This window comes from Leucoraja erinacea, chromosome 12 (assembly GCF_028641065.1).
Source record: "Leucoraja erinacea ecotype New England chromosome 12, Leri_hhj_1, whole genome shotgun sequence".
NCBI lineage: Eukaryota > Metazoa > Chordata > Chondrichthyes > Rajiformes > Rajidae > Leucoraja > Leucoraja erinaceus.
Window position 1 is genome coordinate 47470608 of NC_073388.1, and position 24641 is coordinate 47495248.

The window sequence follows — 24641 nt, forward strand, 5'->3', positions numbered from 1 at the left end:
ACCCCCCCCACCCCCTCTCTCCCCTCCTCCCAACCCCTCTCAACCTCTCTCTCCCTTCCTCCAACCCCCCTCCTCTCCCCTCCCCCCCCCCCTCCCCCCCTCCCTCTCCCCCCCCCCTCTCCCTCTCCCACCCTCCTCCCCCTCTCCCAACCCACCCTCTGCCCCCTTCCAACTAACCTCCCCCCCCCTCCAACCACTTCTCCCATACTTCCTCTCCCCCCTACCTCCTGTCTCCCCCTTCCTCCCACCTCATCCCCCCTCCTCCTCTCCCCCTCTACTCTCCCTCCCTCTCCCACCTTTCCCTCCCTCTCTCCCCTCCCCTCCCCTCTGCCCTCCCACACCTGTACCCCCTCCCCTCCTCTCTGCCTTCCCCCCTCACCCTCCCAACTACCCTCCCCACCCCCTTCCCTCCTCCAACCCCCCTCCCTTTTCCCCCCTTCCCCCTCCTCTTTTCCCTATACCCCATTCCCCTCCCCCTCTATATCCCCTCCCGTCCCCCCCCCTCATCTTCTCCCCTTCCCTCTCTCCCCTCTCCACCCCTCCCTTTCCCTCCTCCTCAATCCCCCCCATCCATTCTTCTCTCCCCACCTCCTCTCTCCACATCCTCTCCCCTCGACTCTCCCTACCCCCCTCTACCCCGTTTTCTCTCTCCCCTCCCCGTCTTCTCTCCCTCCCCGTCTTCTCTCCCTCCCCCTTCTCCTCCCTTCCCCCTTCTCCTCCCTCCCCGTCTTCTCTCTCTCCCCCTTCCCCCCCCTTCCCCCCTTCTCTCTCTCTCTCTCCCCCCCCCCCTCCTCTCCTCCCCTCCCCCCCCCCTCCTCGCCTCCTCTCTCTCCCCCTTCCCACCTCTCCCCTGCTCTCTCTCTGTCCCACTCCATTGTCTCTCCACATTCCCCCCTCCCCCCACCCCCAGTGTGTGTGCGCAGGGTGGTTAGTGTTTGTGTGACGCCGCAGCACCCCCCCCCCCCCCCCCCCCCCCCCCACAACCACTCATTGAGGGGACAGGACCCAACGGGTCCGCTGTGGTCTAGTATATAAAAATAATATAATGAATATAATTGTGAGTGGGTATTTTGATTGAGACTGCCGCAGAGGTCCGGCTCCTGAACCAACCTAATTAATGGGTGAGGACAGTTCCTGTGGGTTCCCCCGTTTACTGAACCCCACTGACTGCCAGTGTGCAGAGTGGGGGGTCACGGCCATGGTGGGACTGGGGCAGTGCCAGGCTGGGGGAAGGCTAAAGCATCTTCCACTGACAGGAAAATGCCTAACCCTAACCCTAACCCTACCTCGCCCCGCTTCCAGAGCTGTCCAGGGCTGGAGCTGGAGCGACTTTGGGTCCGGCTGCGGGCTCCATACGTGTGGCCCCACAGCGCGTCCACCTCGGCTAACATGTCCTTCTGGATCATCGTGGTGATGATAGTGGGGAGCAGCACTGCCCTGCACGCCGCCCGAGCCGCCTTCAGCACCACCATAGCGCGGCTCCGTCGGACCGCCCGCACACTCGCTGCAACATTGGCCAGCCGACAGCCAGACCGACCTCTCTCACCACCCACCGGCTGACCGACCACTCTCAACTCCCACCAGCGGCCCGGCCCGGCTGACCACTCTCACCAATCACCGGCGGCCCGACAGCCTGACCGAACTTCCACAACATCCATCGGCCTACCGACAAGCCCGACTGACTGAATAACCGACTGACCCTAATCCTAGCTCTACATTTGTTATTTATCATTTTTATTTAACAGCTCACATCATAAATGATAAGATAAATCAATTGAAAAACAAAATGATCAGCAAGGTTAGCATTACCTTTATTCCTTGGAAACCTTGCTATTGTTTTGATGTAATTAGGAGGCAGCCATGATCCCAGGTCCTCGCTGCCTAGCGACCATAAAACAAAGCACGGGATTGGTCAATTTGCATCTGACCTCAATGTCAAACGTGCGTTAATTGGACAATTACTACTCGGAAAATTGGAAGTTCTTCTCATATTTTTAAAAAATGTGCAGGTTTTGGTCTTGACGCGTTTCAGGTATGATTTATATAAATTTTTTACACAATATGTTAAAAATTCAGGTAGTTCCATGAGTTGGGTCACGAACTTGAACGAAAAAACTCCTCGGCCCACAGCCTACACCTAGCAAACAGCTAACAATGCCTTTTTTCTTTTAGCTTTTAGTTACTTTGTTGCATATCTTTCATTCATTTGTTCTATATCTCTCTACGTCACTGTCTATATCTCTTGTTTCCCTTTTCCTTGACTCTAGTCTGAAGAGGAGCACAGGAACAGGCCCTTCAGCCCAATGTCTGTTCCAAATATATCAAAACCAACATCTGCCTTCACATATTCCATATCCTGCCACTTTCTGCATATCCATGTGCCTACACAAAGTGTATTAAATGTCACAATTGTATGTGCCTCAACTGCCACTCTGGAAATGTGTTCCAGATACCACCCTCCGTGTAAAAAAACAATTCCTTTAAACTTTGCCCCTCTCACCGTAAAGCCATGCCTTCTAGTCTTTGATATTTCCCACGTGGGAAAAAAAAAAGTTCTGGCTGTCTGTATCTTTGGTCTATCCTATCAATTCCTGTCATCATTTCAGAGAACATTGAGTGTTCAACCTTCTTAGAGCTAAACAAAATAAAGTGCTGGAGTAACTCAGTGGGTCAGGCAGCATCTCTGAAGATGACGGATAGGTGACATTTCGGGTTGGGATCCTTTTTCAGACTGATTGTGGAGGGGGAGAGAAAGCTGAAGCCATGCTTTGCCTTGCCCCTATCTCTCTTCCAGCTTTCTCCCCTCCCAATTTTTGTTTGGGGTCTGCAGGGAAAGGTCCAGTTGTGGTCACAAGACCCCACGTCTCCAGCCGCAGGTGGAACCGCTTCAGGTGGCAGGGCCGGGCCCGGTTATGGCTAAACCGCAGGCGGTTCCCTCCCTGTCAACGGCGGGGCTCCGAACTCTGGGCCCAACGGAGCGCACAGGTTCCAGGCCCGGCTCCGGCTCCGGCCCGCAGGAGAAGAACCCCCTACTCGCGGGTCCCATCCCGGACAATGGGCAGCGGCCGGCACCTGCACCCGGTCCTGGTCAAAGATCCCCCCCCCGGTCGCTGGGGAACCGCGGGCCGGGCAGGGCAGCGACATCTAGGGGCAGCGGCAGGCACCTGCACCCGGTCGCTGGGGAACCGCGGGCCGAGCCGGGCAGCGACATCTAGGGGCAGCGGCCGGCACCTGCACCTGCACCCGGTCGCTGGGGAACCGCCGGCCGCCCCCATACCGCGCTGCTGATTGGTCGCCCCGCCGTCGGTCTGTCTGCACCAATAGGAGGCGGCGTGGTTGCGGAAAGCCGCACAGCGATTGGGTGAGAGAAGCTGGTCAGCGGTGAGCGCTGATTGGCTGCTGTGGAGGGTGGTGGGAGCGCTGGTGCGCGGTGAGGGCGCGATGGCGGCGGCGGCGGCTGCGACGACGAGGTCGGGCTGCGTGGTGGTGAGTGGCGGCTGGACCCGCGGATGGGGCGAAGGATCGGGCTGTCAATGGGGCCAGGGGTTTGGCGATGTCCAGGTGTCCTGTGTTGAGCGCAGGGCCCGGTGTCAGGCCGGACTGGGCCGCCCAGAGGTCAGGCAGCCATGTGGACATGTGTGGGATGGAACTGCAGATGCGGGTTTAGATTAGACAGACACAAAGTGCTGGAGTAACTCAGCGGGTCGGGCAGCATCTGTGGAGAGAAGGAACGGGGCTGATGTTTGGGGTCGGTTCGTTCCTTCAGCCTGTCCCACTGTTACTCCAGTATCTCGCCGCCCGGGGAGCGGCTGCAGCGTGAGTGAGGTCCGACGGCTCGGGCTGTCATTTTTGCCCGGCCTTGGCCCCTGTTCACCGTCGCCGCCTCTGCACAGCCCTGGCTGCGGTGCTCGCAGAGATTTTCTGGGTGAATGAATGTCCAAGGTTAGGAATCGAGGCGTTGGGTGCAGAATGTATTTTTCTTGATGGAGAACGCTGTCTCCATCAAGAGATCCAGCGCGGAAACGCCCTTCGGCCAACCGAGCCTGCAGCGACCAGCGATCCCCACACATTAACACAAGGGGCAATTTACACTTATACCAAGCCAATTAAACCTGTAGGTCTTAAGTGTGGGAGGAAACGGAAGATATCGGCGAAAACCAAAAAGGTCACGGGGAGAACTTACAAACTACATACAAACAACACCCGTAGTTAGGATCGAACCCGGGTCTTTGGCGCCGCAAGGCAGCAACTCTACCGCTGCACCACAGCGCCTGATTTTTAATCTGACTCGGGTCGGGTCCTCTTGCCCCGATTTATCCGCCTGGTTCGGGTTCCCTGCAACATTTCCTCTCCTATCCTCGATATAATGCAGCTCCGCGATTCGGGTTCGACTCTGTGGTGCTGACTGTCTGTAGTTGCATCATAACGACGTGTGTTTCTCCCCCACCCCCCGTTGCTTTGGTTTCCTTCCACACCCAAAGATCAATTGGCTACTGTAAATTGATGGGATTATCTCACAGGTATGAGTGAACATGCAAGAGGTGACACGAGTAGGTGGCTCGGTGAGCTGGCATTGACTTGATGGGTTTAATAACCTCTTGGATCAAATGTGAAATATGTTAGTTTTTGCTATCTGTAACCTCTTCCTCATCTGTAAAGCTGGAGCAGTGAGAACTGGAGTAATGCATTGAATCATACCAAATTCACTCTTCCCCACCCCCCCACCCTACATCAGTCTGAAGAAGGGTTTCGGCCGGAAACGTTGCCTATTTCCTTCGCTCCATAGATGCTGCTGCGCCCGCTGAGTTTCTCCAGTACTTTTGTCTACCAAATTCACTAGTTTAGTTTAGAGATACAGCGCGGAAACAGGCCCTTTGGCTTATCGAGCCCGTGCCAACCAGTGATCACCGCACATTAACATTATCCCACACACACTAAGGACAATTTACATTTATACCAATCCAATTAACCTACAAACCTGGAGTGTGGGAGGAAACCGAAGATCTAGGAGAAAATCCACCAGTTACATGGGGAATGTACAAACTGAACAGATAGCACCTGTAGTCAGCAATGAACCCCGGGTCTCTGGCGCTGTAAGGCAGCAACTCTACCGCTGCGCTACCGTACCGCACTGTACTTGTACAGGGCAGGAACGAGCACTGATGCAACATCCATGCCGACTAAAATATCCATCATGTCATAAAATATGCCGATCAATCTCAAATGTTTTAGACATTTCATTGTTTTGTTAAATTTCCACAATGCTAAGAACTTCCGTTTGTATAGATCTGAAGGATTTTGTTTTTCAGATTACTGATGATGAGCAAGGTTATGACCTCGATCTGTTTTGTATTCCTAAACATTATTCCAATGATCTGGAGCGAGTATTTATTCCTCATGGTTTAATCATGGACCGGTGAGTGGCCTTTCATGTATGCAATGGATCTTCAACTAAATCCTGCAACCAATGGGAAGCTAGTGGGAAGCCCGTTGCAGGATTTGAGCAGGACAGTTAGGGTCCAAAGTGTTCCTGTAAGGAAGAAAAATTCCTTGTACATTGAGTCTAAAGAACCTTGGGTGTTGATATCGTGGGTTGGTTAAAACAAAAGCATGTGGCAGGGGTTGAGGAGTGGGTAAAATGGGGAATGCACTCAAAGAGTGCTGGAAGTGTAGGGGTTTTTTAAAGAAACTTGCGAGGGCAAAGATTGGGCATGAAATATTACTGTTGGACAAGATTAAGGAAAGTTCCAAAGTATTCATGTACATGGGAAAAGCTCTCCTCCTCTCTACATCCTAGCTGTGCAGCTGAGACATCCACAATGTCGTAAATCCAAAGGGTTTCTACAGCTATATTAATAGCAAAAGGATAACGAGGGATAAAGTTGGTCCATTAGAGAGTCAGAGTGGACAGCTATCTGCAGAGCCAAAAGAGATGGGGGAGATATTGAACAATTTCTTTTCTTCGGTATTCACCAAGGACAAGGATATTGAATTATGTGAGGTAAGGGAAACAAGTAGAGTAGCTATGGAAACTGAGGATCAAAGAAGAGGAAGTACTGACACTTTTGAGAAATATAAAAGTGGATAAGTCTCCAGGTCCGGACAGGATATTCCCTAGGACATTGAGGGAAGTTAGTGTAGAAATAGCAGGGGCTATGACAGAAATATTTCAAATGTCATTAGAAACGGGAATAGTGCCGGAGGATTGGCGTACTGCGCATGTTGTTCCATTGTTTAAAAAGGGGTCTAAGAGTAAACCTAGCAATTATAGACCTGTTAGTTTGACGTCAGTGGTGGGCAAATTAATGGAAAGGATACTTAGAGATAATATATATAAGCATCTGGATAAACAGGGTCTGATTAGGAACAGTCAACATGGATTTGTGCCTGGAAGGTCATGTTTGACTAATCTTCTTGAATTTTTTGAAGAGGTTACTCGGGAAATTGATGAGGGTAAAGCAGTGGATGTTGTATACATGGACTTCAGTAAGGCCTTTGACAAGGTTCCTCACGGAAGGTTGGTTAAGAAGGTTCAATGGTTGGGGATTAATGGAGGAGTAGCAAGATGGATTCAACAGTGGCTGAATGGGAGATGCCAGAGAGTAATGGTGGATGGTTGTTTGTCAGGTTGGAGGCCAGTGACTAGTGGGGTGCCACAGGGATCTGTGTTGGGTCCACTGTTGTTTGTCATGTACATCAATGATCTGGATGATGGTGTGGTAAATTGGATTAGTAAGTATGCAGATTATACTAAGATAGGTGGGGTTGTGGATAATGAAGTAAATTTTCAAAGTCTACAGAGAGATTTATGCCAGTTGGAAGAGTGGGCTGAAAGATGGCAGGTGGAGTTTAATGCTGATAAGTGTGAGGTGCTACATCTTGGCAGGACAAATCAAAATAGGACGTACATGGTAAATGGTAGGGAATTGAAGAATGCAGGTGAACAGAGGGATCTGGGAATAACTGCACAGTTCCCTGAAAGTGGAATCTCATGTAGATAGGGTGGTAAAGAAAGCTTTTGGTGTGCTTGCATTTATAAATCAGAGCATTGAGTATAGAAGTTGGGATGTAATGTTAAAATTGTACAAGGCATTGGTGAGGCCAATTTTGGAGTATGGTGTACAATTTTGGTCGCCTAATTATAGGAAGGATGTCAACAAAATAGAGAGAGTACAGAGGAGATTTACTAGAATGTTGCCTGGGTTTCAGCAACTAAGTTACAGAGAAAGGTTGAACAAGTTAGGGCTTTATTCTTTGGAGCGCAGAAGGTTAAGGGGGGACTTGATAGAGGTCTTTAAAATGATGAGAGGGATAGACAGAGTTGACGTGGATAAGCTTTTCCCACTGAGAGTAGGGAAGGTTCAAACAAGGGGACATGACGAGAATTAAGGGATAGAAGTTTAGGGGTAACATGAGAGGGAACTTCTTTACTCAGAGAGTGGTGGCTGTGTGGAATGAGCTTCCAGTGAAGATGGTGGAGGCAGGTTCGTTTTTATCATTTAAAAATAAATTGGATAGTTATATGGACGGGAAAGGTATGGATGGTTATGGTCTGAACGCAGGTGTATGGGACTAGGGGAGAATACGTGTTCGGCACGGACTAGAAGGGTCGAGATGGCCTGTTTCCGTGCTGTAATTGCTATATGGTTATATAATGCCATAAACTTGCCTGTTGCTGCCTTCCTCGGAAGTCATGCTTGACATAATATTAATTGGCTTGATCTGTTTGAGAGGAGAATGGTCACGGGGTATACTGCTTATGATTCTTCACTGCTCTCCTGTCCAACACCTGGCCTCTGTCTCTTCTTAACACTGGTTATCTTTCCTCTCCACTGTTAATCCTGATGCAGGGTTTCAAACCACGACATTGGGACTTTCCGCCCACAACTGCTGCTGGACCTCCCGCATTCCCTGCCAGCACCAACTGCTTCACCTCATGGTAGCCCCTTGTTTTTCTGTCAGTATAGCCTGTAATTATGAGATGGCTAGCTTGTTTAACATGTTTTGTTTCGGACACAGCAGGGAAACGATCCCTTCGGCCCACCTAGTCCACGCCGACCAGTGATCCCCACACACAAACGCTATCCTACACACATTAGGGCCAATTTACCATTTTATTAAGCCAATTAACCTACGAACCTGTACATCTTTGGAACGTGGGAGGAAACCGGAGCATCCAGAGAATACACACGCAGGTCATGGGGAGAACGTTCAAACCTCATATTGACAACACCCATAGTCAGTATCGAACCTGGGTCTCTGGCGCTGTAAGATAGTAACTCCACCGCTGCGCCATCATGATGTCACAACCCTCAATTTTACCAAATTATCTGTCGTCTGTAAACTTACTAATCAGCCTACCTACATTTTTGTTCAAATGATAGAAGTCCTCTCCCCGCTCCTCTTGCCCCCTCCTCTCTCTCTCTCTCCCCCCCTCTCTCTCTCCCCCCTATCTCCCTCTCTATCCCTCCCTCTCTATCCCTCTCTCTCCCCCCCTCTCTCCCCTCCCTCCCCCTCTCTCTCTCCGTCTCTCTCTCCCTCTCTCTCTCTCTCCCCATTTCTCACCTCTCCCTCTCTCTCTCACTCCCCCTCTCCCCCCCCCCTCTCTCTCCCCCTCTCCCCCCCCTCTCTCTCCCCCCCCCCCTCTATATCCCTCTCTCCTCCCCCCTCTCTATCTTCCCCCCCCCCTATCTTCCCCCCATCTTCCCCCCCCCTATCTTCCCCCCCCCTATCTTCCCCCCCCCCCCTATCTTCCCCCCCCCTATCTCCCCCCCCCTCTATCTTCCCCCCCTCTCTATCTTCCCCCCCTCTCTATCTTCCCCCCTCTCTCTCTCCCCCCCGCTCTCTCCCCCCCCCTGCCTCCCTCTCTCTGCCCCTCTCTCTCAGCCTCTGCCCCTCTCTCTCAGCCTCTGACCCCTCTCTCTCCTCTCCTCTCTCTCTACCCCCTCTCCCTCTCTTGGCCTCTGCCCTCTCTGTCTCTACCCTGGGGCTAGCCGCGCTGTGAGTTGGGGGCTATGCTGGAGTAGATGGGGTAAAAGGAGCAAATTAATAATATTAATATAATATCAAGGGGGGTGGTTTGTGTGTGGGGTGGTTAGTGTGTTTTGGGGGGGGGAGTGGTTAGTTGTGTGTGTGGGGGGGGGTGGTTAGCATGTGTGGTGTAGCGTGTGTGTGGGGGTGGTTAGCGTGTGTGGGGGGGGTTAGCGTGTGTGTGGTGGTGGGTGTGGGGGGGTGGTTAGCGTGTGGGGGGGTGGTTAGCGTGTGTGTGGTGGTTAGCGTGTGTGTGTGTAGTTAGCGTGTGTATGTGTGGTTAGCGTGTGTGTGGGGGTGGTTAGCGTGTGTGTGGTGGTTAGCGTGTGTGTGTGTGGGGGGGTGGTTAGCGTGTGTGTGGTGGTTAGCGTGTGTGTGTGTGTTAGGTGTGTGGGGGGTTAGCGTGTGTGTGGGGGGGTGGTTAGTGTGTGTGTGGGGTGTTAGTGGTGTGTGTGGGGGTGGTTAGTGTGTGTGTGGGGGGTGGTGTGTGTGTGTGGGGGGTGGTTAGCGTGTGTGTGGGGGGTGGTTAGCGTGTGTGTGGGGGGTGGTTAGTGTGTGGGGGTGTGATGCTGCAGGCCGCCCCCGCAACCGCGCGTTGAGAGGACGGGACCCAACAGGCCTCACTTGGTCCAGTGAATAGTTAAAATGGATACATTTGAATATTATTTAAGACCATCTACAATTTCATTTTCCCTGAAGGAGGCAGCGTCTTTCCCATGTAAATGTCCAGTCTATGCAGGGACCTGATCTTGCTCAGGAACTAAATCTTGTCTTTCTTCTCATGTTGATTTCATGTAGACTGATTTTAGAATGAATTATAAAGTTGTGAATGCAAGTCTGTTTGTGTCCACAGGACTGAGCGTTTGGCAAAAGAAATAATGAAGGCCATGGGAGATCATCACATTGTTGCTCTCTGTGTACTCAAGGGTGGTTATAAGTTTTTTGCTGACCTTTTAGACTACATCAAAGCCTTGAATCGCAACAGTGACCAATCAATCCCAATGACGGTGGACTTCATTCGCTTAAAGAGTTACTGTGTAAGCATTTTTAATCAATTCTTTACTCCATATCTTGGCACAATGTACAACTGATGGGCTTTTTGGTTTTCCACGTCTGCGTCTGCAGTCCATCACTTACCTGTCTTGCGGGTGGTGGGGATCAGTTTAATCCATGGTGAGGATGTTAAAAGTGGTCTGGCAAGGAAGTTCAGGGATCTGAACCAGTGATGACATGTCTAAATCGAGCTAGTGTCTGAAATCTGAAGAAGGGTCCCAACTTGCAATGTTGACTATCCGAGGTAGACGCAAAATGCTGGAGTAACTCAGCGGGTGAGGCAGCATCTATGGAGAGAAGGAATGAGCTATGTTTCAGGTCATTGACTGTCCATTTCTGGTGCACATGTTAAGAGCTCTTGGCATTTGTGTTAGAGATTGAAGTTTGGTTATCACATGGAAAAATTAATTGAAGTAAACAAGGTCTCTCGGGTTGTAAGGATTCGACCAGTGGAGTATGCAGAGTTTTAGACTCTCAATTCCTTAGTTACATTGATGAACTGGATATGGAGGCAGAGTGTAATATGAGGCGATGACAGGAAATGGATGAAGGAAATGTTGCGATGAGGATATTTGTGCTTCCTGGAGAATATATTGTATGTGAATGTTGAGTGAATGGGAGGGTCTTTTAAAATAGACTTTACTGTGGGAAAGTGAGGGGTTATGCATTTCAATGAGAGGAATCCAAAGACTATTACTTAAATTAAAAAGGTTGCAGATCAGCAACGTCGGCGACTGGATATTTTTGTGCATTAATTTCAAAACTTTGAAGGGAAAATGTTGAGGGTGTAAATAGCAAGTTGGCCTTTTTTGGAGTTTCGGATTTGGGTGGTTCTGTAATAATTGTTTGGCTATTGAAGGACCACAGCTAGAATAGAGTCAGAGGTACATAGCATCAAAGGATCACTGTATCTATGCCGACCAACATGCACATCTACAAGTGTAGGAAGGAATTACAGATAGGTTACGGCCCGAAACGTTGCCTATTTCCTTCGCTCCATAGATGCTGCTGCACCCGCTGAGTTTCTCCAGCTTTTTTATGTACCAAGGAATTGCAGATGCTGTTTTAAACCGAAGATAGACACAAAATGCTGGAGTAACTTCGCGACAGGCAGCATCTCTGGTTAGAAGTGTATAACTCCATCCCCTTTGTCTTGTTTTCACACCTCACACTTCCTTATCTCTGTATCTCCCTCTCCCCTGACTTCAGTATGAAGAAGGGTCTCGACCCAAAAAGTAACCCATTCCTTCTACTCAGAGATGCTGCGTGTCCTGCTGAGTTACTCCAGCATTTTGTGTCTATGCCCATCTACACTACAGGTAGTTCTGCAATGACACATGTTTCCACATGTCATGATGCGATTGATGAATTGGGTAATAATTTGTGTGTTATGTGGGGCTGAATTGCCTTTAACGTGGTTTCAAAAGGGAACTAGAGAACCACATCAGTTACTTTACAAATTGACGAGGATGAAACCACTGTTTTAGCTTTTAAAAAATTGTAGAAAAAAGAAACTGTTTCCATGTAACCTTCCTGCAGTTATCATCTCTACTATTATTTCTGTAATTGACAAGAATCACTCCTATTGACACGTGAGCAATGATGCACTATTAAAAAAGCCTTTAGTATTTTTAGCTTGCAGTAACAAACAAACTTGTAGCTGTTAAAGAAGACCTTTATTTTTGAAAATCCTGCAATTAAAACAAATTTAGTATGCGAGTCTGAAACTCTTTTATAAACCTCTGTAGTGGCCATTTGGCTTGTTTAGTGTGTCATTAATGATGGCATGTGTCTTTAAATTTTCGACTGCCCATTATATTGTGGGTGGAATTTATGACTTATGTTAGGGCGTGTTTGGAGCTAAGTTTCTTGCGCAGAAGCTTAGTTTTTAGTTTAGTTTTGGACGAGCATGGGGAACGTTTACCCTTCGACCATGCGAAGTGTAACGGGGACACAAAGAGTTTTCTAACGTTTAATGCGATAAGCTGGAGTTCAATGAAGATTATAGTGTACGAGTCAGAAGAAGTTTGGATGTACCTTATTGTTTTTCATCACCAATAAAGAATTTATTAATCAAAGGACTGTGTTTTGAAGATTTATCTCTGAAGAAGCTCTGAAGGTCCCCGACGGAGAGCTTGCATGCGTATGAAGACATTCCCCTTAACCATGTAGTCCATTTAGCGGCTAGAGGGAGTAATCTCTTGAACGAATCTGCCGCTACAACTTCTGTAAGGTCAACCTTCAACCACAGCCTCCAAAGCTCCAGGGCTAAAGGGCACTGGTAAAATGTCATCATTGCTCTGGAGGCACAAATGAACAAACGTCAGTGTGCTCCCTTGGGCCAGTCTGCCTAGCATCAAGGCTCTTGTTACATTCAGTAATGATTCATGAATGTGCTCAAAGAATTCTGGAAGAAATGCAAAAACCCCAGTGACTTTGGGGAACCTTTGGCCTGTGACTGCTCACATGACAAGAGCTTGGGTCACCTAGGTCAGCATGAGCCGAGGGGCCTGTTTCCATGCTGTATGACTAATTGGAACCCTTCACGTCATGTTTTGGGAGCTTACAAGTCCAGTAAAAGGAGTAGAATATGAACTACTGTACGCACCTGTCCTATAACACAAGCTATCTCGCCTTCCCCCAATCAATTGTTAAAACAGTATTCTTACATTTCCATCCAATTTGTTTTAATTTGCAGAATGATCAGTCGACAGGAGAGATCAAAGTGATCGGTGGAGATGACCTCTCGACCTTGACTGGAAAGGTGTGACAATGTTTGCAGGTGACGAGGAGGCGAATGTGGAGGGAAGCACCTGTGGTGGCTCTGGTTGGCGTTGAAAGTTCTTTTAAATCATGCTAACATGTTAGCGTGTTTTAGATGGTCCATCCACCAGGGTTGTTCATTCATCTTCATAATCCTATAGCATGGAATACGGCCCATTCAGCCCATTGTTTCCATGCTGGCACTTGGCCTGCAGTTAGAGCATAGCTTTCCTGCTGTTGTGTTCAGCCAGCACCCCGCTGATGAAAGAGTACATCTCGGATTTCTTCTCATCCACATTATGCAGCTTTCTGGAAATAAGTCCCATTGAACTCATTCTGTGTGTGGAGATGGGAACATCAGCAGATAGGGTGGATTAGATACGCTGATCACCGTCATAAAATGAGCCAAAATAAATTAAGCTGACTTTTATTACCATATAACCATATAACAATTACAGCACGGAAACAGGCCATCTCGGCCCTACAAGTCCGTGCCGAACAACTTTTTTCCCTTAGTCCCACCTGCCCACACTCATACCATAACCCTCCATTCCCTTCTCATCCATATGCCTATCCAATTTATTTTTAAATGATACCAACGAACCTGCCGCCACCACTTCCACTGGAAGCTCATTCCACACCACTACCACTCTGAGTAAAGAGGTTCCCCCTCATGTTACTGAAGTCATGTCCTCTTGTTTGAATCTTCCGTATTCTCAAAGGGAAAAGCTTGTCCACATCAACTCTGTCTATCCCTCTCATCATTTTAAAGACTTCTATCAAGTCCCCCCTTAACCTTCTGTGCTCCAGAGAATAAAGACCTAACTTATTCAACCTTTCTCTGTAACTTAGTTGTTGAAAACCAGGCAACATTCTAGTAAATCTCCTCTGTACTCTCTCTATTTTGTTGACATCCTTCCTATAATTGGGCGACCAAAATTGTACACCATACTCCAGATTTGGTCTCACCAATGCCTTGTACAATTTTAACATTACATCCCAGCTTCTATACTCAATGCTCTGATTTATAAAGGCTAGCATACCAAAAGCTTTCTTTTACCACCCTATCTATATGAGATTCCACCTTCAAGGAACTATGCACGGTTATTCCCAGATCCCTCTGTTCAACTGTATTATTCAATTTCCTACCATTTACCATGTACGTCCTATTTTGATTTGTCCTGCCAAGGTGTAGCACCTCACATTTATCAGCATTAAACTCCATCTGCCATCTTTCAGCCCATTTTTCCAAATGGCCTAACATTACAAACAACTTGTTGAGGCTGCTGCATTGAATGGACCTATGTTTATGAAATATCAGCTGTCCATGTCTCCAGAGGTGCTGCCTGACCCATTGAGCTACTCTAACACTTGTGACTTCCTGTACATGTGAGGATACTGGTGGAACTGTTGCATGATTAGTGTGCATGTTGCTTGGTCTTGCCTCTGGTGGGAGGTTACATGTCTCTGATATTGTTTACATATGCAAAAAAAAAGAATTTTAAACTATTTTTCTTTCTTGCCCTCTTCATATCCACCCATGGGAGACAGAATGTATTAATTGTTGAGGTCAGTAATTTTCTTTCTATTAAATCTCTGTGTTATTGTTAATGAATGTTTGAGATTGTGTTGCTTTCAGAGTGTACAAATTCTCCCAATGTGTGATCCTGCGTACACTCACACGGAGCTGCATTGGTGAATGGAGATAATGTGATTCTGGAAATAGTGGAACAATCGGGGGTAACTTTCTATCTTGCGAATTGCTAGTCTCATGACATTGGGGTTGTGTTCCTGAAGTTACGTATGAGTTCAAGATTAAAATGGTAGAGGGTGCACTTCAAATCCACCCCGGTGAATGCAGACCTGGATCTTCTAAATGGTTTAGAGGAATGGGGACTGTTTGCACTTTTGCTGAAGAGGTAGAGAGCAGATTTAGTGAATGGTTTTGCAGTTTGAGTATTGAGTGAGAAAGCTTGTTTACTGTGAAATCAGTGACCATTATTAATAATAATAATAATAATAATAACTTTATTTATAAAGCACTTTAAACAACTGCAGTTGCCACAAAGTGCTATACATGAGAACTCATGGACAAGAAGTTATTACAAACCATTAAAAACCGTAAAACAAAGGACTATAAAACAGTAAAAATTAAAAGACATTAAAAGCACTAAAAACAGGAGCAATGTCTCAGCCAGTGTCGAAAGCCAGAGAATAAAAGAGTTTTTAGGGTGGATTTGAAGATGGACAGTGAGGGGGCCTGTCTGATGTGCAACGGCAAGGTGTTCCAGAGTGCCGGAGCAGCAACAGAAAAGGCTCTATTCCCTCTGAGCTTCCGCTTAGACTTTGGTACCTCAAGGAGCAGCTGATCAGCTGACCTGAGGCACCAGGCAGGAGCATATGGGTGGAGCAGCTCAGAGAGGTAAGGCGGGGCGGCCCATTCAACGATTTAAAAACAAATAAAATAATTTTAAAATGAACTCGAAAGTGCACTGGGAGCCAGTGAAGGGAGGCCAAAATTGGCATAATGTGTTTCCTCTTTTGAGTTCCGGTTAAGAGGCGAGCAGCAGCATTTTGAATCAGCTGGAGACGAGCCAATGAAGCTCGTGCGACTCCAGAGTAGAGTGCGTTACAGTAATCCAGCCTAGATGTAATAAAGGCATTGATTACTGTTTCAAAATGCTGAGCAAATAAGCAGAAGCTAATGAGTTGTTTGCATTGTTACCATGCTTTCAACTTTGATTAGTGACCCATGAGACTCCATAGATTCATTCAACACAGAAACAGGCCCTTCGGCCAAACTCGTCCAGGCCGACTAACCAAAATGCCCCATCTAACCTAGTTATATTTGCCTGCGTTTGGCCCCATTTCCTTCTAAATCTTTCCTACATATGTATTTTTTCAATTGCCTGTTGTGTACCTGTTGTTATTGTACCTGCCTCAACTAACCCCTCTGGCAGTTCGTTCTATACACCTATGACCTTCTGAATGTGAAAGTTGCCCCTCATGTTCTTATTGAATCATTCCCTTCTCACCTTAAACTTACAGTGCATTCAGAAAGTATTCAGACCCCTTCACTTTTTCCATATTTTGTTATGCTAAAGCCTTATTCTAAAATGGATTAAATTCATTTTTATTATCATCAATCTACACACATAACCCTATAATAAAAAAAGTGAAAGCAGGTGTTTAGAATTTTTTGCAAAGTAATTAAAAAGAAATAACAAAAATATCACATTTGCATAAGTTTTCAGACCCTTTACGCAGTACTTTGTTGAGGCACTTTTGGCAGCGATTACAGCCTCAAGTCTTCTTGGGTATGACGCTACAAGCTTGGCACACCTGTATTTGGGTAATTTCTCCCATTCTTCGCTGCAGATCCTCTCAAGCTCTGGATGAGGAGCGTCGATGCACAGTTATTTTCAGGTCCCTCCAGAGATGTTGGATCGGGTTCAAGTCCAGGCTCTGGCTAGGTCTCTCAAGGACATTCACAGACTTATCACGAAGCCACTCCTGCGTTGTCTTGGCTGTGTGCTTAGGGTCATTGTCCTGTTGGAAGGTTGTCCAGAATGCTCTGAAGCAGGCTTTCATCAAGGATCTCTCTGTACTTTGCTCCGTTCATCTTTCCCTCAATCCTGACTAGTCTCCCAGTTCCCATCGCTGAAAAACATCCCCACAGCATGATGCTGCCACCACCATGCTTCACCGTAGGTATGGTATTGGCCAGGTGATGAGCGGTGCCTGGTTTCCCCCAGACGTGATGCTTGGCATTCAGGCCAAAGAGTTCAATCTTGGTTTCCTCAGACCAGAGAATCTTGTTTGTCATGGTCTAAGAGTCCTTTAGGTGCCTTTTGGCAAACTCCAAGCGGGCTGTTATGTGCCTTTTACTGAGGAGTGGCTTCCGTCTGGCCACTCTACCATAAAGGCCTGATTGGTGGAGTGCTGCAAATGTAGTTGTCCTTCTGGAAGGTTCTCCCATCTCCACAAAGGAACTCTGGAGCTCTGTCAGAGTGACCATCAGGTTCTTGGTCACCTCCCTGACCAAGGCTCTTCTCTTCTGATTGCTCAGTTTGGCCGGGCAGCCAGCTCTATGGAGAGTCCTGGTGGTGCTAAAGTTTTTCCATTTAAGAGGCCACTGCTCTTCAGGATCTGCTGCAGAAATTGTTTTATACCCTCCCACAAATTTGTGTCTCGACACAATCCTGTCTCGGAAGTCTACGGACAATTCCTTCGTCTTCATGGCTTGGTTTTTGCTCTGACATGCACTGTCAACTGTGGGACCTTATAAAGACAGGTGTGTGCCTTTCCAAATCATGTCCAATCTATTTAATTTACCACTGGTGGACTCCAATCAATTTGTAGAAACATCTCAAGGATAATCAATGGAAACAGGATGAACCTAACCTCAATTTTGAGTGTCATAGCTAAGGATCTGAATACTTATGTAAATGTGCTATTTCAGTTATTTATTTTTAATTACTTTGCAAAAAAGTATAAACACCTATTTTCGCTTCTGCGTATTGTGTGTAGATTGATGATTAAAAAAAAGAATTTAATCCATTTTAAAATAAGGCTGTAACGTAACAAAATGTGGAAAAAGTGAAGGGGTCTGAATACTTTCTGAATGCATTGTATGTCCTCTGCTTCTTGATTGCCCTACTCTGGGTAAATGTCCCTGTGCATTCACCCTAACCCGCTAGTTATTTAATACACCTCTATAAGATCACCCCTTAGTCTGTTGCACTCCAAAGAACAAAGTTCTTCCCTGCCCAACTTCTCCCTATAGCTCAGGTCAACAGTCCTGTCAACATTTCCCTAAATCTTCTCTGCACTTTTCCCAGCTTGATGACATCCTTCCTGGAGCGTTGTGATCAAAACTAAACACAATACTCCAAATGCAGCCTCACCAACGTCTTGTACAATTAAAAACGTAACATCCCAATTTCTATACTCATTATCCTGACTGATGAAGCCCAATGTATCAAAAGCCGTCTTGACTATCCTATCCACCTGTGATGCCACTTGCAAGGAACTATGTACCTGCACTCCTTGATCCCTCTGATCTACATCACTCCTCAAGGACCTGCGATTCACTGTGAAGGACCTGTCCTGGTTTGACATCCACAAATGCAACCTCACACTTATCTGCATTAAACTCCATTGACCATTCCTCAGCTCACTTGCCCAGCTAATAAACAACCTGGTGTAATTCTTGATAACCATTTTCACTGTCTACAATGCCACTTAGTCATCTGTAAACTTACTAATTATGCCTTGTACATTCTCATCCAAATCATTAATATAAACTACAAACAGCACTGATCCCTGAGGCACACCACTAGTCACAGGCCTCGAGCCTGAAAAAGAACCTTCCACCATCACTGTTTCCTTCTATGAAGCCAAAACTGCTGCTCAATAAACGAGGATATTGAGGTAAATAGTCATTATATTAGGTGAACAAAGGTTTGTGTGACCCAATGTGTTACTCCAGTACTGTGTCTTTTTATGTAAACCAGCAGCTGCAGTTCCTTGTTTTAGAATTAGGAGACATTTTGGAGCTTGGGGCACTCCCACCTGTGGGGGTGTGAAGTGTGAGTGGGCTTTGGTGGTGTGAGGTGGCCACAAGCACGCAGGTGCATTGTGGGCGTTTGCAGGACAGGGAGGGGGCAATGGCGACTAAATCAGTTCTGATGGAGAAAGATCAGTCTCTACATCCATGTCATTACATCGAGTTAACTGACTGGAGAGTAATCAGGAAGAGGAGTGGAGTAGTATCAGTGATGCAGGCATGGCAGAGGGACAAGATGGCACGGGTTATTGATTGTGGACGATCAGCCATGATCACAATGAATGGCGGTGCTGGCTCGAAGGGCCAAATGGCCTCCTCCTGCACCTATTTTCTATGTTTCTATGAAGGTGGGTTTTGCTTAGTGTGCATCAGCTCATACCGCTGCTTTTATTTTCAGGATATTATTGATACGGGCAAAACGATGCAAACTTTGCTGAGCATGTTGCAAGAATACAAACCCAACATGGTGAAGGTGGTGAGGTAAGTTGGGGTTGCGTGAGTGAGCAGCATGGGATAAGGACTCGGTGTTACACTCACCATCTGACTTGGATCCAGGATTGTTATCCTGTACCTAGATCCAGTGAACACCTCATCAGCTAATTACCCCACTCTGCACTCATTAATCCAGAACAGTGCCGAGTACTGCCTTGCCCGTGTAGTGTTCAGCATTCTGTCACTCACCGAGCAGATTAAAGACGCTGTTTCACCACATTTATTGTAACAATGACGTGTGTTCCACCGTACATAACAGACAAGCTCATGGCTTCTCATCATTAATTACCTTCCAATGTGGAGAGGGCTGATGTTTATCTTGAATTGTTCAAAGTGGCATGTCATAAATGCTATTATGTACATTTTGCTGGTGTCTGTGGTGTTGAATCAATAATATCTGTCAGTGTTGCTGCATCATTCCAATTACACTCTCCTTTTATTAGTCTGCTGGTTAAACGAACTCCACGAAGCGTCGGGTATCGGCCAGATTGTGAGTATCGTTAAGTCACTGTATCTTGTTTGCTTTAACTGGGATGAAGCACTGGCCCAATTGGAGACACAAACACATACCTCACACCTCAAACCCTGGCTTCAAGCACTAAACGATGAATTCCTGTTTGTAGTCACAACTTACTGATCCAATGTGGGGGAAAAAAATTTGATTTAAAAATTAATTTGCATCCGTTAAAGATCATGCTAAATGCTATAATATTTCTGGATCAGAGGCTTGGGGAAATAGGGAAACAAAGAACAATAGGTTTGGGAGGTCATGTGACTCTTGGCCTGTTCTGCCAATCGATGTGACAATGGCTAATCTATGATCTTAATTAATAACAAAAGATAGAGGAAGGAACTAGCCATTTAGAACGTGCCTGCCTCGCTGGGGTCATGCCTGGTTTATCTCCGCATTCCTTCCCCACCTACCACCACTATGTACAGCCTTAAATGGAGCCTTCCTCATCTCTGCTCATTCAGCAGGGACCAGGTTAGGATGCTTTTTACAGAAGGAACATTTAATAAGCGAGTTCGATATTTCAACTGCGCATGCCCAGGTCATAGGTCACTCGAGATAAACATTCTCGGCAGCTGAGCTACTGCATGTATACAGACCTTCGTTTCATGAAAGATGGTGCCTGTCCCGCTGAGTTACTGTAGCATTTTGTGTGTATCTCCGTGGATGACTGATGTTTGGCTTACGCCGGCACCGAGGGTGTTAACCGAGAGCCACTGGATAAAGCAAGAGGTGCAGCTGACGGTCCCCGGCCCGTCGTGGAACAGCTTCTTCGGGAGTTGGAGCAGCGTTGAGCTGGAGTTGGCACTTCATCTCCTCACTGGCTGTAAGCCTGGACCGCCACTGCTCCGGGCCGGTGTCCCATCAGTCCAAGGCTATCGGTTAACCCGGCCGGACAGACAGAGTTGAGCTGGAGTTAGCGCTTCATCTCCACGCTGGCTGTAAGCCTGGGTCGCCACTGCTCCGGGCTGGTGTCCCGTCAGTCCAGGGCCACCCGAGATATCTCCATCCGCCCCTGGACAGGGATGGGACACTCGGGAGGGGACAGGGACGGTCCAGTAGCAATTCAACAGCGCTTGCTGCGCCAGAGACCTGGGTTCGATCCTGACTACGGATGAAATGCAGGCTGCCAAGAATGTCTATCCGCCGGTCCAGTCTCTCCCCGTCTCCCATTTGCATCTGCCCCCTCTCTCTCGCTGTTTCACCCTGCTCTCCTGCTACCTGGCACCCCCGTTCCTCAGATTAAATATATTTTTACACATGAATTATGAATAAAGATAAGAATTTATACACAGTTTATACAGCCAGCGCTTCGTTCTCTTTTTCTTTATCATGAATGACCCTTGACCAATCCCATGATTCCTTGCGTTTTTCGGAATACCAAACTCGCTTATTGTAATGTTTTGGCAGTGTCAGTCACATTGGTGAAGGGGTCGGTGTCAAGCTGAGAGGGTGGGATCAGTTATTGCCACCTTTACTGACATTGCCTTATCTTGTTATTTATATTTACAATTTCTAAATGTGTCGCTAACTCAGAACTTTTCTTCCAGTCGTTGGATTTGAAGTTCCTGACAAATTTGTGGTTGGATATGCGCTTGATTATAATGAATACTTTAGGGATTTGAATGTAAGTAGAGACAAATTCATAATTGTAGATTCTTGATTTATTAACTGTTGGCATCATTGTGCATGCATTTATTACTTTTATTGAATTAAAGATGAGATCTCCTTGGGTTTACAAAGGAAAAACTTGTGAATACTGGAAATCTAGTTTCCTTGCTGTTCCGGTTTCCTCCCAAGTTACAAAGATGTGTGATCTGTAGGTTAATTGGCCTCTAAATTGCCCCTAGTGTGGATGAGAAAGTGGGACAACACAGAAGTCGTGTGAACAGGAGATCGATGGTTGGCATAGACTTAGTGCACCAAAGGACTGTTTCCATGCTGTATCTCTAACCTAAATCAAAATCAAAACACAAGATACAGGGAAGACTTCTTAGACTGTACCTCCCAAACCCAACTGCAGGAGGGATAAGGACAGCAAAAGCATGGGGACACCATCACCTGGAGGTTGCCCTAACCAACATTCCTGTGTTGATGCAGTACGGAAAACTGGGAGCGATACATGCTGCTCTCTGGATTGATGCCTGTTGGGGTTGAGGGGCGAAGTTCAACTTTATCCAAACTCAGAATTGTGATATTGGGTCCTCCTATTCCTCGCTGCTCCCTGTCTAATATTATAATACTGACAGATAATGCTGGAAACACTCAACAGGTCCAAGAGCTTAGGTGGAGAGAAAAGTTTCATTATGTTTCAGGGTCATAGTATATTTATGAAATAGTTGGAGGCTATTCAGCCCATCGAGACTATGCTAGCTGTTGGAGTAGTTGCATTCCCACACGTATTTCTCTGTAATCTATTCCCTCTGATTCCGATGAACAAGCTGCTAATTCTCATACCCCCCCCCCCCCCCCACTCATCTCCAACAGCAGCTTGTTAATCCAAATCCTTCCGTACTTCAAGCATTTGTTTTTATTTCAGATTTTAATCATCTGCAGCTTGAAACTTTTCAAATACAATGTTAAAGTTCTCTGAAAGGTCAGGACTACACTTGAAGTTCAAGGTGGTTTGGAGAGCGATTCGTGGTTAAATTGAAAAATTTTGTTGCATAATTATATAGTGTTTTAAGCATATTCAACAATTCTATTTTACATGAAACCTCACTAATCTCAACATATTCTGCCAACTTTAAACATTATAGGAATACTTTATTGTCACATGTGACTAGGCACAGTGACGAGGCGCACGTACACATTTCTTAGTTGCATTAGAAGTGTGTTACTTTGTCGCTCCTCCTTGTTTTTAACATGAGAAATATGAGTAGTCTGTTTAGCCGTTGTGCTGGTTCTTCCATTTTCCAGTCTTCCCATAGTGAAGACAGACGTCCCCATCCGATTTAGTAACAAAGGAACCATCCCATTTGCCTCATCTGGTATTGTACTAACTTGTTCTGTTACATGCCTAGGTGGCATTTGGCAATAGAAATTTCTTCCAAGCATACTGAAGATGATGGTTATGCCCACCTTGGTGTTCACTCACAGCAGCAGTGTTATAATCCCATGTGTCTACCTGTGCCCTTCGTTCAGATCGCTGGTCTCCTTGTAATAAAACGTAAATGATTAAGCACTTAAATTATTTCCATTTTCAGCCTATGTTTAGAGTCAGAGTTGGACAGCATGGAAACAGACCCTTTGGTCTTGACCCAAGACGTCACCTATTCCTTTTCTCAAGACGTTTGCCTGACCCGCTGAGTTACTCCAGCTTTTTTGTGTCATCCTTTGGTCCAACTCGTCCACACCAACCAAGATGTATCGCTGAGCTTGTCCCATTTGTTTATTCTGCCTTAAACCCTTTCCCCATCTAGTTTTCAGGATGTATTCATATCATTTTGAATTCTTCCCTGTCTGAATCTGCTGTAAGTTTTCTTCGTACTGTCAAACCCTGGTCTCGTCAATGGGTTGGCAACGACCCCACATGGAAGTTTCGTACAGACAGTTGATCAACAATCTGTCCAGCTTTCACTGGTTCTCCGCCCTGAGAATTGGCACAAGCAATCCAAAATGCCCTTGTCATATGTCCATTTGTGCACGTGTTTCTCTATTTGCTGTTTGGTGGTTCTATCTTGGTGGTTCTGCTGTTTAATTCTGTTCATTGGTGTTGGTGCAGTATTGGCTCTCTTCTCACCAAATGTTCAAATGTCAGTACTGATTGTGCTCAGCAACGAGTTTATTTACAAATGGAGAATACTCTCTGCCCTTATTGATTCCTTTTTTCTGTTAATTCTCTTTTTCAGCATATTTGTGTAATCAGTGAAAAGGGAAAGGAAAAGTATAAGGCATGAGATTCATGGCATGTGAATGAAGGATTGGATATGTTGATTGGAACCTTCTGATGGCACTCTGAAGATACTTGTGCCCATTGCTGTGTACTTGTTGCTGTCTGTGAATCTAGATATTTAAAGGGCCCATCATGAAGAAGTGTTTATTTTTGTACTGTAAAACATAAATCCAGACTATCAACAATTTGTGGCATTCCATTTCATTCATGTTCAGAAATGAATTAATGTTTTTAGACAAAATGACAGTGCTGGAGTAACTCAGCGGGTCGGACAGCATCTCTGGAGAAGGGTCTCGACCCGAAACGTCGCCCATTCCTTCTCTCCAGAGATGCTGCCTGTCCCGCAGAGTCACTCCAGCATTTTGTGTCTACATCTGCAGTTCTTTCCTACACATCTCTGGAGAACATGATTAGGTGACGTTTTGGGTCGGGACCCTAGTTCAGACTGATTGTGATTGAGGGGAGGGTGGGGGTGGGGGAAGAAAGCTGGAAAAGAGGGGCAAGACAAAGCCTGTCAAGTAATAGGATACAGGTGATGGGGAGTTTTGATTGTTGGACAAAGGCCAGATATGAAAAGACAAGGTGTGACACAAATACATTGAAGAGTTGTGATTTGTGATGCTGGAGGGGGGAATGGAGGGAGCGGGGAGAAGTAGGTGCGGGTCCGGGAGGGAGGGGGGAGTGGTGGTATATATGGAAAATGCATTGCTGCTAGAGAAGAGACAAAGTGGTGGAGTAGCTCAACGGGTCAAGCAGCATCCCAGCAGAATGTTTTGGGTTGGGACACTTCTTCAGGCATGTTCCTCAATGTTCATCCTGTTGACATAAGCTACTCAAGTTAAATAAGTCGTGTTGTTCCTCCAGTTTTCATGTGACCTCACTTCCAATGGAGGATGAGAAAGGTTAGTGTAGGGATGGGAAAGGTTAGTGTAAGAGGAAAAAAATGGTTGGCAACAGGGAGATTCAGCAGGCCTTGGCAGATTGAATGCATGTTTGGTCTCACCGATGTACAGAAGGCCACATCTGGAACACCAGATGTAGTGGAGCCCGTGAACCTTGCCTGGAAGGACTGATGAAGTCTCTGGGTGGAGGTATATAGATGTGTTACATCTCCCACATAGGCAGGGGGTTTGGGTGGGATGGCATGAGTGAACTTGCAGAGGGAATAGTCAATACAGAAAGTGGAAAGATGTAATTGGTGGTGGGAGCATGTTAGAAGTGACTGAGATTTTGGAGAATAATGTGTAGGATGTGGAGGCTCGTGGGGTGACAGGTGAGGAATAGGAGAATGCTATCCTGGCTAGGGGAGGGCAAGCAGAACTGGTCAT

General features: G+C 46.6%; 1 protein-coding gene across 2 annotated transcripts; it reads left to right on the plus strand.

Moving 5' to 3' along the window:
• The first annotated feature begins 3359 nt into the window (after positions 1 to 3359).
• hprt1 (hypoxanthine phosphoribosyltransferase 1) lies at positions 3360 to 23498 on the plus strand. Of its 2 annotated transcripts, none has more exons than XM_055644096.1 (9): positions 3360 to 3486; positions 5310 to 5416; positions 9884 to 10067; positions 12782 to 12847; positions 14398 to 14415; positions 18813 to 18895; positions 19351 to 19397; positions 20969 to 21045; positions 23270 to 23498. In XM_055644096.1, exons 1-9 carry the CDS (start codon positions 3442 to 3444, stop codon positions 23315 to 23317), a joined length of 675 nt encoding a protein of 224 aa, XP_055500071.1. In that variant the 5' UTR covers positions 3360 to 3441; the 3' UTR covers positions 23318 to 23498. The 2 variants fall into 2 exon arrangements, with proteins under 2 accessions (XP_055500071.1, XP_055500070.1); XM_055644095.1 differs by having other exon boundaries at positions 3427 to 3486; positions 5295 to 5416.
• The last annotated feature ends 1143 nt before the right edge of the window (positions 23499 to 24641 follow it).

Excerpts from the sequence above, each read along its gene's own strand:
- hprt1 (XM_055644095.1), top strand. The coding sequence starts at position 3,442 with ATGGCGGCGGCGGCGGCTGCGACGACGAGGTCGGGCTGCGTGGTG. Across the intron at positions 19,398-20,968 it reads CGTCGGGTATCGGCCAGATT|TCGTTGGATTTGAAGTTCCT; the intron begins GTGAGTATCGTT and ends CTTTTCTTCCAG. Across the intron at positions 21,046-23,269 it reads AATACTTTAGGGATTTGAAT|CATATTTGTGTAATCAGTGA; the intron begins GTAAGTAGAGAC and ends TCTCTTTTTCAG.